The 12,313-nt window shown below is 37.6% G+C and overlaps 3 protein-coding genes across 3 annotated transcripts in view; 1 reads left to right on the forward strand and 2 right to left on the reverse strand.

Moving 5' to 3' along the window:
- The first annotated feature begins 3,094 nt into the window (after positions 1-3,094).
- LOC129804660 (signal recognition particle 19 kDa protein) lies at positions 3,095-3,898 on the forward strand. The gene is made up of 3 exons (XM_055852189.1): positions 3,095-3,281; positions 3,380-3,557; positions 3,614-3,898. The coding sequence occupies exons 1-3, from the start codon at positions 3,217-3,219 to the stop codon at positions 3,830-3,832; spliced, it is 462 nt and encodes a 153-aa protein (XP_055708164.1). The 5' UTR covers positions 3,095-3,216; the 3' UTR covers positions 3,833-3,898.
- On the reverse strand, positions 3,894-7,337 carry LOC129804657 (uncharacterized). Its single transcript, XM_055852187.1, has 2 exons — positions 7,200-7,337; positions 3,894-4,752 (listed from the first exon to the last, which is right to left on the reverse strand). Exons 1-2 carry the CDS (start codon positions 7,255-7,257, stop codon positions 3,965-3,967), a joined length of 846 nt encoding a protein of 281 aa, XP_055708162.1. The 5' UTR covers positions 7,258-7,337; the 3' UTR covers positions 3,894-3,964.
- A 407-nt stretch (positions 7,338-7,744) lies between these two features.
- Positions 7,745-12,313, reverse strand: part of LOC129804646 (uncharacterized) — an 81,730-nt gene continuing 77,161 nt past the window's right edge. The window contains exons 3-7 of the mRNA XM_055852145.1: positions 11,086-11,766; positions 10,152-11,027; positions 9,127-10,097; positions 8,863-9,064; positions 7,745-8,787 (exon numbers count right to left, since the gene is read on the reverse strand). Coding sequence (XP_055708120.1) covers positions 8,576-8,787; positions 8,863-9,064; positions 9,127-10,097; positions 10,152-11,027; positions 11,086-11,766 — 2,942 coding nt within the window. The 3' untranslated portion in view covers positions 7,745-8,575. The remainder of the gene's footprint in view (positions 8,788-8,862; positions 9,065-9,126; positions 10,098-10,151; positions 11,028-11,085; positions 11,767-12,313) is intronic.

The following is a 12,313-nucleotide window of genomic DNA, read 5'->3' on the forward strand; positions in this document are numbered from 1 at the left end:
CAACTTTTTGGAAACTTCATAGCTTAGACTACAACACTCTAAAATTTGATTAGGGTCGGAGGAACGTCTGTTCGACAGGGAACCCCTATTGACACTTTTGTCAAAATGTTGAAAATTATTTAATGTATCTAGTAAAATATAAGTGATATAACGTTTTTTCTGTAATATATCTTTTACTATAAACAGAGATGTTCAAATTTCGTACCCCAAATGGTACAAAATAGGGTGTCAAAAGGGACTGACAGGAGTTCTTAAAGTGTCAATAGACGTTCCTTTCACCCTAATTTGCACAATTCCGTTTTTGAGAAAAATAAGTTTGAAATTTGATGAAATTTGACGCTATCGCAGCGACACCTGTGGTGACCTTTTGAACGTTCATCTGAAAGTGCTTATGAAGACGAAACCAAAAACCCAAAATGTAGCTCAAAATGTTAGTTAGAACCGAAGATAGAGGCCGGTCAATTTTCGAACTTTGACCCCTTATAGCTCGGGTCAGGGGTTATCGATCGACTTAAGTATTTGTTTTTGTTTAATAGGTGTGCGGCTACAACATACTAAAATTTCAGCCAAATGCACATAGGAATTTTTGAGTTATTTAACTTAGAAAATTTAAAATTTGTCTTTTTAATAATAGCGCAACTAGCGGTGGTTTTATGAACTTGTAATGTTAGAAAGGGAAGTGGCATTTCATGAGAGCTTTCCAAAACGCCCTCATTTTTTAAATTCTGACAATTACAACCGGAGTTATGGCCATTCTAAGATTTTTTTTTTGACCCTTATAGCTCGGGTCAGGGGACCTTAAGTTTGGTACTGATCGACAGCTCTAAGGCCCAGATATAACATACTAAAATTTGAGCCCGATCTATGCCATATCGACTTATAGTGCATGTTGTTAAGATATGAAATAAAATAATGAATTTTTGAGAGGAAATTCTGTGGTTCCTAAGTCATTCAAATACGTAATTTCTGGATAACAGTATATTTTACGACCCTATGATATTCAGAAGACTATGTTTGTAAAGGATTCAAGTCGTCCCATGCATCCTTTTCATGGATTTGGAGGATATTTAGGGGTTTATGAAACAAATCTAAAAAATGAAGGGATAGGGATATGCGATGTTCCAGGAAAATTGTCCTTGAATCCTCCTCTACACATCCTTGAGTTATCCTTCGATACTAATATTCTAGGATGTACCGTTATTGATTATAAACAACTTTTTTCAAATATTTCAAAAAATTTCTTAAAGATCTTTTTCTTAAGATATCTCAGAAACTTGAGGTGATGGACCAAAAATTTCTTCGGGAGAAACGTTCAGGACATACCAAGGAACAAGAAACTACTCATTATTTTCCATCCCATTTTTGTCTGTTGCACAGTGTAATCATTCATTAAAAACTGTTCTTAATTTGTGAAGAATCTGAATTAAATTTCGAGTAAATTCAAGTGTTTTAATGGCGTCTTCATTCAAAATCACTTTATTTGCGTTTTATAAACTTGTATAAAAAATATTTAAATTTCGTAAGTTTGAAAGTTAGGGAATGGGTTCCAGCAATTGGCGTTTATATATTTCAATATTTGACCGAATTTAAGTAAGAGTGAGTAATAGCAATACCTTAGAAATAAAAACGTACAAAATGTCTTCAAAACAAAAATTGTATTAAATGGACTAAATGTAAATATTTCAAGCTTGCTTCAGCAACATACGTCACTTATAAAAGTTTTGTTCTGTAACATTAATTATTAAAATATGAAAAACTGTATAATAAATTTGTTTGAGGGCTTCTGTCTCAAAGCACAGAGAAGATAATAGTTCCATTAAAAGACCAGAAGTGAGATATGAGCTTTTCTGTTAAAACCTTTACTCCTCCAATTGCAATAGTAATTTTGATTTGAATTATAATATAGGATGAAAGAAACGTCTATTGACACTTTAAGAACTCGTGTCAGCACCTATTGACACCTTACTCTGTACCATTTGGGATACGAAACTTGAACATCTTTGTTTATAGTAAAAGGTATATTACAGAAAAAACGTTATATTACTTATATTTTACTAGATACATTATGTAATTTTTAACATTTTGACAAAAGTGTCAATAGGGGTTCCTTGTCGAACAGACGTTCCTCCGACCCTACCACATTTACTTCATAGGTGCAAAAAGAAAGAAACGAACTCATTTTATAACCACAGATAATCTCTGTATCTATGCAGGAATTTATTTCGGATTTCATTTACTGGCTTATTCTGTACCAGTCTCTCCTATTTAATAATTTTGTATTTATTGTATAGAAATCGAACTTGAATTTTGTAAGCCTTAAACCTTAAATGCTTTGAATTGTAGAAATCTTTTCACACAGAAAAATGGAATATTCTTAAACAGAAACACCAAGGAATTTAATTTCAAATCCCAATGAATGCCAATGCCCTAATTCTAAATCTTTGATCATTTAGTTTTAGTTGCAATTTGCAAAACTGTAGACATTTTTCATTTTCCAGCTAATGCTGACCTTAAACTCCCAATCTATTAGCGTCAAAGTGATAGGGATTCTAACCCATTTCTTTGGATCAGAGCTTCTAAACTTAAACGCCTCGGGGATTCACGTCCAATTTAAGTTCCCAGGATCTTATATATTCTTAAATTTCGAGTCAAAATTTTTCTGTGTGTTGGTTTTATAATTATTTCTTTTTAAGAAATTTTTCTGTTTTGTATTGTATTGTATTTATTCTTCATCTTGATTGTGACATTTCCAACCTTCCCTGCGGCCATCGCCGTCTTAGCGTCGGTGACCAACCTCAAGAGCCAAAACGATGGAAAAGCTCTATCACGGGTTGTATAAGCCAAAGTAACATTGTTTACAGATCTTTCAATGTAAAAATGTTTCAATGTAATTTTAGCATGTTCTATTTTATTTCACTAATCAATAAAAATTATTTTGTCATATTTTTGTCCTATTCACAAAATCCGAAATAAATGAAATTTCAAATAGGAAAAGTGCTGCTGTTCCTCCTATTACTACACACTACTATCGAATATTGTATACTATAGCAGTACCACTTATTCGTATTGTATATTCTTTCTCTTCGAATAATATGTAATACTTGGTTTACCGGGTTGTTGACCTTTTGACGTGTTCTGTTTTGAAAGATCCTACGTGGTGCTAACAATCACGTTTTTTGGCAATATTTCTTTATTTATTCAGTGCAAAAAGGTACGATGGCAGCTGCTGTTCCTCCCTTAACACCCTGGAGTCCAGATAAGAAGCATAGCGACCGAGAAAGGTAAGTTTCCCTGAACTTGTTCTCGAACCTAACCTCTAAGAATGTTTTGATTTCTTGTTTTTCGTAAATAATTGATGAATATTAATTTTTTTTTCTAGGTGGATCTGTATTTATCCTGCTTATATCAACTCTAAGAAGACACGGCAGGAGGGCCGGAAGCTGGCCAAGGAGCACTGCGTTGAGAATCCGACTTACCTGGAGATCAGAGACGTTCTTGCAGTGGCGAATCTAAGGGTCGGAGTAGAGAACAAGCTGTATTCCCGGGAGAAGAGCAAGGTAGGTAGAGGGATATGGGAGTGTTTGAGGAAGTCCCTGAGGGTTGGTTTTTGCAGGAATTGGCATATCGTGGAAGGATTCGAGTGCAATTGAAGAATGACGATGGAACGCCCTTCAGTCCAGACTTTCCCAACAGAGACAGTGTCCTGTTGCATCTGGGCAGGATGATTCCACAGTTAAAGAGTCGTCAGGGTGGAAAGGGTGGAGGAGAAGCCACAGCCAGTTCATCAACGTCCTCAGCACCTCACAAAAAGGGAAAGGGCAAGAGACGCTGATAGAGGGAGGAAAATCTATTTTTTGTTAATGATCTTTGAAAATAAATGCTTGGATTTCCTGGAAAACTTTCTTTCAATTATTTTGTACAAAATTTCGCACTGCCGGAAGATTTTTCTGTAGATTAACTGCTCCTACAGACCTTTTATTAAATTGACTAGTCGATCACGCCCACCTAGTTTCAGTGCTCCAAGCTTCATCTTCAGGAGAGTCTCACCAACGGTATCATCTGCAGTATCAGTCACAGCGTCTGTTATGATGTCCAATTTCTCCTTCAGGATGCTTTCCCTCCTTGGAAACAGAGACTTCAGTTTGACATCTGTTATATCGTCCAATTTCCTGGGAATGGCCCTAACTTCATCCCTGAGTTTCTCATACCCATCCCTAAGGTCGCTTTTCACATCGCCCAGGATTGTGTTCCTGCCCGGAAGTCCCGGAAGAGGACTCAGCAATTTCTGTTTGAGTCCCAGAAGGGCAGTATCCGTCTTGATTCTGCTCACTAGAGATCCCAGGTCTCCTCCTCCAAACCCCGGGGCTCCCAACAGACTATCCTCAAAAGCCACTGGTTCCTCCTTTCCGCTCTTCCAGGGATTTGGCGAGTGAATATTGTAGACGCTTCGTCCTCTTCTCTCATTTCTGTGATAGAATTCTTCCTGCTTTGGCGTCAGATCCCGCACTTCCCGGACGAATCTGCGGCCAGCGCTGCCTTGAATGAGGAGGTCGTAGGGCAGATTGAGGGCGTCTGAGCGAACCTTGAGCTTGGACAGGCAGTTGATGTCCTTGTCGGAGTCTGAGATGCATTCGCAGATGCATTCTTCGCCACAGAAATAGCCCAGGCAGCCGCATTCACTGCACAGGGATACGCACTGGGTCCTGTTGGCGATGTCATTGAAGGTGTTCTGTGGCAGGGCATGACTGTGAGCTGGAAGGAACAATTCTTGTAAATTCCAACAAAATATTTAGGAATCCACGTGGAAGAGTTGTTAATTTAAATTTGCGAAACAACCATGAAACATGAAACATTTTTGTGAAATATTTACAGGCAGCGAATAAATGGTCAGCACTTTAGTAAATTAATTAAATCTTACTCCTATTATTAATTTTTTACTCTGTGGAAAAAAATCTGTAATAATGAAATAATTAAAAAAAAAATAAATTAATTAAACATTTGATGATTGAAAAAAAGAGAAAAAAGCAATTGAGCAAATTTTTAACTCTACAAATTGTGAAATATCAAATTAAAATTAATTTTAACAAGAAAATTCATTAACTACATATAACTAAATATTTAATACAAAGATTCAGCCCATTGGGAAATGGAATGTGATATGATAACATATTTTACGAAAATAATTTGGATAATTTCTAAAGAGGGACTTAAACTGAAAACCTTTATATTTTGAAAGATAAGTTTTTTGTTCCGTGGTTAAAAGTTTTGTCAAACTGTTAAAATGATATTGGAAAAACTTGAACAGATCAATTTGTTCGTATAATAAGACATTTTTTTCAGAGTAGGGTAAATGTCCTAATTCAAAATCATTTCCAGACGCTTTAACTTTGACAGAAGATTCAAAACATATTAAGTTCAATTTTTTTCTGAAGAGAATTACATAAATTTGTTCCTTGACTCTACTAGATTCTTACTGTTTAGTGATTTTTTTTTAGATATAATTTGAAAACTTCTTAAATACAAGAAAAATACGCGAGCGTAAAATGCTTCTATTGGAAACATATTAATCGAAATAGAGACAAGGAAAAGTTTCCAATTGGAGACAAACAGTGTAAGTGAAACCGCGACGAAAGGCTTCCAAAACCTTGTTGAGTTGCTCCTGAGTGCAAGATTTATTCTTATTCCTGGTCTTTTCTCCTTTCCTATCTAAAACAATAAAAAAATCTGTCTAAAAAATCATATTTCCGGGGTTTCCTATTGAACCATTTGCAGACACTTCAGAAAAACCCTTTTTGTTCACGAAATAAGTAATTATTTCATTTGAAAACTTCACGTACCGTTACCAATAAAGATTATCACTTAATTTAGCTAAAATTAGCCAGAAATGTGACATAATTGTTAAACAAAACGAATAAATAACAGTCACCTTATTGTGTTTTTCGTTGGAAAACATGGTCGATCGATGAAAAATTCGATGGTGAAAAAGTACACTTTTAACTTTTCTGAGAAATTAACAAATTAAAATTTTTGAATATGAATAGATTTTCGCTTTATTTGGAGTAAAATTAGTTAAATAATGAAACCGTGGTATAGAAAATATATAAATATTATAATTTAGTACTGTATTTATCATGAAAACAATGACGTTTCCATTTGGAGTAGCGAAAAATTTTCATTTGGAGCAGGTTTTGAATTAGCTTAATTTACCCTAATAGCAAAATTACCCTAAAAGCAGAAATCCTTGACATTTGCCCGAGAAACACTTCGTGAAATCACAGAACCCCAAAAATTGCATCGAGAAACCCGAGGAATTATACTTCCTTGTCAGTAAAAACTTGAATGAATTACCCCTTGCTATGTTTATCCATTTAAAATACAATTTATAATATAGTGCACCCATCTAAGAAAAGAATTTGTCATCCAAAATTGAAATCACGAAAGAGGAAAAAGAAAAATATTATCAAAATCAACGCTATGTCAAGATTTTCATATGTCACACTTCAGGGCTTCAGGCAAAAATATTTCCTCGAAGTGAAAAAAATGTATCAAAATGCATTTCTACCTACATTCTTTATCATTTGAAAAGACTTTGAGTACTTTTGACGTAAAATCGTAAAATATGACTAAAGAAGGGGATAGCACACTACCTTCGGGCGACTCAAAGCTTTGAACAACTCAGTTTTTTCAATATGTTTTTATGAATTTCACTAATTACAATATTATATTTTTATAGATAGTCCAATGGTTCAAACTTTCTAATAAGAACCATTGGTAAAATCCATGAAGAACACAGAAAATAAATTGAGGTTTCCATTGCTTGAGTCGTCTGAAGGTAGCGCACTTGCCTTATTCCTTCCGAACCTTTAGGAATACATTTTTTCTTTGTGGCAAACATTAAGCAAGGCTGGTATCACTTTTAATTAAACTCGTAGAATTTTTGCAAGAAAACCAACTGTAGTTTACTCCTAAAGATGTTTCTTCAAAGTAAGGATCACAAGTAATTTATTATGCGAAAAGGTTTTGTGCAAAGCCTGTAACTCTCCCAATTACGTTTCAGGATTTGTAAATTTTAGAATTTTCTGTCACGGTTCCATGATCTTAATAAATTGTCACTTTTTAGTAGATTATTCTCCAAATTGATACCGAATTAATCCAATGTATTACACTTTTTGGTGTTTTAATTAAATTAAACCAATTACCACTTTTTAGAAGAACTAGCACTAAAAAACACTGCCATATTGTGGAGATGTAATCCATAATTTGTTGATCTGTGAATAATCCTCTGCACTAGTAAATAAAATTTTTAACACTGAATTCTTGGAGAATTTAACTCTTTGACTAGTAAAAGAACTTTGGTGGAATTTTGTGAAATAGAATTTTTATAAAGGCATTAATGTTTATCCAATTGCCCAATGTTTTTGCTCCCAAGTTGTTTTCAAACAACATTCTGTGTACAAAAATTTCGCTTCCGCTGTGTTTTTACTTTTTTTTTGCTGCCTTTTCCCGCGAATATGTCAACTTTTTTAGGTGACACAGATTCTTTTTTGGCAACGAAGAAAATTTTCTTTTGCACCGTGACATTGTGCATTTTGCAAAAAAAGCAAGACTCAAGAGCAATGAATGGAAGCAAATTTAAGTGAAAGTGCTGAAGTTAGCAGAGAAAGCAAAACAGTGAATGAATCGTTGGAGAAGAATTTCGGGAAGGTTCTTGAGGGAAGGTCAAATGGCGACAAAAGATCCCTTATCTTATTATATTAACATTTTATTTGTCAGATATAATAATTTGTAACGTTTTTTTTTATACATTATGTCTTCTTACACAACCTCGTAAAATACTTCAAATATACATTATTGGATTCTTTTCAAAAATTTCAAAAATGTACTTCCAATCCCTGCTTGATTATCCTTTTTTTCGTTTTTGGAACAATAGGGTTTGCATTTGAAGGATGCTTGAACGGATCTTTTGTAGGGGCAAAATCAAAGAAAAGATTCTTGAAAAAAAACTTCAGGATAGATAGAAAGATTTGAAATTATCACAGATTTTACATTAATTGAGCTTTCATTAGTCAAAAAGAGTTTAGAAATTTGAAAAATGTGCATAGGGTTAAGAGGGGCAAATTCCTTAATCTCTTTTAAGGTTATGTAGAATTTTTTTTATTCGTTCAAGGAGGAAGTACATGAATTTTCTCGTTTAGTCACTCTTTCATCTTAATCTGATTGTCTCATCTACAAACTAAAAAGGCGAGAGTTAATAAAAATAACTTAGAAATAAACGATAGAAAGATATAAAAAATTAAGAAAGCACATTTAGGCAGGTTCTGTTTTGTATAAAATAATAAATTACATCCGGGCAGTTTTTTTTGCAGGGAGGCATCAGCTGGATGAATCTCAATTTGTGATGTTAGATTTTTCTTTCTTTTTTTTTCTTTTGAGAAAACATTACAATAAAAACCATTGGAAAAAAATCCTTGTGATGATTGGTCGAAGGTGGAGGAGTTCTTAAACATTAAAGTATTGTAACTTTATTAAGATTAAGCTCGTGGGTGAGATTGGAACTCATGGGATCCTCAGTTGACTACTTTGCTGGAGGAGCCTGTGTATGCTCTTGGCATCCTTCGACATTTTCCGGCCAATCGCATACATTTTCCGACGGGTTGAACACCAAATTGGCTGGACATGGCATATGATGCTTACGTTCACCCTCACACATGTAGTAATGTGTGCAGTCGTTCTTGTCACGGTGGTAGCTAATGTGGCCATCTTCCTCGGCACAAGTCACTTCGTTGGCTGCAAAGTTAGGTTAAGAAACAGTTAGATTAGACATCTGTCAAAAACATCCACGAAATTTAACGAAGAACTCACGATCTTTCGTTGTATACGCTCCACGTGGTCCGTAAGACTCAAACGGACCATCGTACTCAAGGGCAACCTTGTAGTCTTTCAGTTCGCTGTTCAGAGCAGCCAGAAGTGGATACCTTCCACCACCGCATTTGCCCGAAAAGTCATCCATATCCACTGACCAAACCATAATTCCTCCGAAGCCTTGCTCCTTCAGCCATTGCATCTGTTTGACAAGAGAAATCAGTTACACTTAAGCTTGCTCGACTACCAAACTCTTTCCCTTACCTTCGTCTTCAGTGATCTCTCATCATCAAATCCGACCCATTGGTCCTTGCGGTAGGCAAATGGCACTTGCTGTTCAGAATCCCATACAAGGGTTGTATTACTGCCAGCCAGGAAGGCACAGATCTCGTAGTAACTCAGGAAGCCAGCTTCACTTGTGAACTTTCCAGGATTTCCACCTCCACTGGCAGGGGCTCCAATATCAAACTGCGTTGTATTGACAAGAGTAAAGGTGCGTCCGTAGGTTGGCATTCCGATCAACAGTTTCTCCTTGGGTGCTCCCTGTTTGACCCATTCCCTAGCACTAAAGTCCACTGTGAGTTTCTTCTGGTACCCAGTTGCTGAATCCAAAGGATATAGCGGAGAGTTGTGACCAACTTGGCGTTCCCATTGTCCATGGAAGTCATACGTCATGACATTGATAAAGTCCAAATACTTTGAGATCTCAGGAACATCGTATCCAGCAGCAATGGCTTCGAACGATGCTGGTACAGCAGCAGTCAAGAGTAACCTTGGTTGTCCAGATGTCTTAGCTTCTCCTTCAAAGGCTACTCGAAGTTCCTTCAGCAAATTCACGTAGGCTATCCTGTCATCAGCTCCTCGAGGATACTCCCAGTCTACATCGAGTCCGTTGAACTGATACTCCCGCAGGAACTCTATGGCTTCGTAGACAAACTGGTTCATGCGGAAGACATTTGATGTAAGCTCTTTAAAGGGTGTCGATCCAAAGGCCCATCCTCCAATGGCCAACAAAATCTGCAAATCTGGATTCTTCTCCCTCAACGCAATAACTTGGTCGTACATATCCGGATCATCATCACCGGCTTCGCTGAGTTTGTGATCTTTAAGGGTGGCGAATGCGTAAACTAGATGGGTACAGAGCTTAGCGTCTACATCCTTAGGTTCGAACTTTCCAGCACCCGGCCGTTTGGCTGACCAACTAGTCAAGTAGCAGAAGACTTGAGCAGGACGAGCTGGAAAACGGAACATTTAATCTACATTCAATTTCAAACGTGGACTAAACTTACAATGCTTGTCAATGGTAGCAAGACCATGCTTGATCTTGTTGATCTTTGATGGCTTCCTGACCTTCTCCAGAAGTTCAGACACAGGAATCTTGATTGGTAGCGGTTTCGCCTGTTCTACTGGCTCATCATCGAATGTAGCAGCAACCTTGCTCCAGTCGATATCTTTCTCATCTTTGGCACGCTTAACTCCTCTAAGTTCCTCACGCATAGCTGAGATCAGGGGATACTTAACGTTTCCACCGCAAACTCCACCGGAGAAGTCATCCATATCAACTGTCCAAACCATAGCTCCTCCGTAACCACCAGTCTTGATCCATGTCATCTTGTTGCGGATGGACCTCTCATCATCGAAGCCTACCCATTGATCTCCGTGAACGAGGTAGGGCACCTTCATCTCATCATCCCAAACATAAATGGCACCATTGAGGAGCATTTCGCATATCTCATAGTAAGCTAGGAAACCGGATTCCTTGGTGTAGTCACCAGCCTTGCCACCTCCACTGGCAGGAGAATTGACTCCATGCTTAGCGGTATTGGCCAGGGTGAAGGTACGCCCGTAGGTTGCCATTCCGATAACGAGTTTTTCCTTAGGAGCTCCTAATTTTACCCAAAGTCCTGCTGCATGGTCTACGGATAGCTGCTTCCTCCATTCAGAGTCGCTAGATGGGGCATACAGTGGAGCATTGTGACCGGTTTCTCGTTCCCACTTTCCATGGAAATCGTAGGCCATCAAATTGATAAAGTCCAAGTAACTGGCAACAGCAGGAACATCATAGCCACCGCGAACGTTGTCTGGACCAACGGGTACTGCAGCTGTGAGGAGGAGTCTAGGCTTACGAATTTCCTGGGCTTCAGCATCGAAGGCTTCCTTCAGTTCTGCAATTTGAATTTGGTTCATTAGAATATCACTGAGTCACTAAGGGAGAGGTCTTACCTTTCAACAGCAGAACAAAGTTCTTCTTGTCATCAGTTCCTTTGGGGTACTCCCAATCAATGTCCAAACCGTCGAAAGCCCTCTGCCTCAGGAAGGGTATGGCTGAATAAATAAAGGTTTGCCTAGCGTACCGTGAAGATGACATATCCTTGAACTTCTGTGTTCCGAAGGACCATCCACCGATAGCCAAGAGTATCTTAAGCTTGGGATTGGCCTTTTTAAGGTTGGTGATGCGTGAATAGAGGCCCGGAGTGCCATCTTTGGTCTCATCGTTGCTTTCGAAGGAGCTCAATTTGCCCTTCTTGAGCCACCCGAATGCAAAAATAATGTGAGTACAGAGATCGGATGGGATATCCTCGGGCAGGAACTTTCCGACCTTTGTGCGGTACTGCGACCAATTTGTGTAGTAGCACACAATTTTGTACCCATCTTTGTCAATACCAGCATCTTTGCTCGTCAGAATGGACGTTGATGCTGCTCCAGCAACTGCTGCACTCGCTGCCCCAACAGCGATCCTGTTCTTATTGCGAACGCGGAATCTGTTTACAGATGGCGCTGGAATCTGATCTGACCGATCCTGTGCTTTATCTGCCACAGCATTAACGCGCTTCGAACTGGACGTAACTGTGCGGACGATGGCGGGGCTTCCGGTTGGTCGTCGCAATCTCCGGCGTGCAGTCGCTATATGGCGAGAAGAAAAAAAAAAGAGAAATTTTAATTGCATTGATTGGACGTGTAATTTGCCAAGAGTCAATATCTAGATCAAACAACATGTGGCAATTTATGATCGCTTTCGATTATTTTGATCTTCATTTCTGCCATATCTCTCATTCCTTATTCACTCTCTCCCAGCATCTTCACACATGGTGCCTTCAAGTGAATTAGCGCGTGTTCATAATTGGTCACAGATCCTATTGATTTTCTTCATGCGTAATTGGTAGTTTTGTGAATGCTGGAGAAGCATTTGAGTTCACGGGATCAGCATTTCATCAAACACTATATTTAGCGAATCATTGAGATCTGGAGATTAGTGTTGGCCTTATACATTACACAAAGGCAAGATATTGGCAATTAAACATAAGATTTCATTTTATAAAACTAAGAAAGTTTTGATTTTATTTAAATCAAAATACAAAAAAAAAACATAATGGATGATTCGAAAATCATTACTGTTTTAAGTCTGTAGAAAATCCTTAACGACTTTGCATTAAAACGACTTAAATAACTA

This window comes from Phlebotomus papatasi, chromosome 2 (assembly GCF_024763615.1).
Source record: "Phlebotomus papatasi isolate M1 chromosome 2, Ppap_2.1, whole genome shotgun sequence".
Classification (NCBI taxonomy): Eukaryota; Metazoa; Arthropoda; class Insecta; order Diptera; family Psychodidae; genus Phlebotomus; species Phlebotomus papatasi.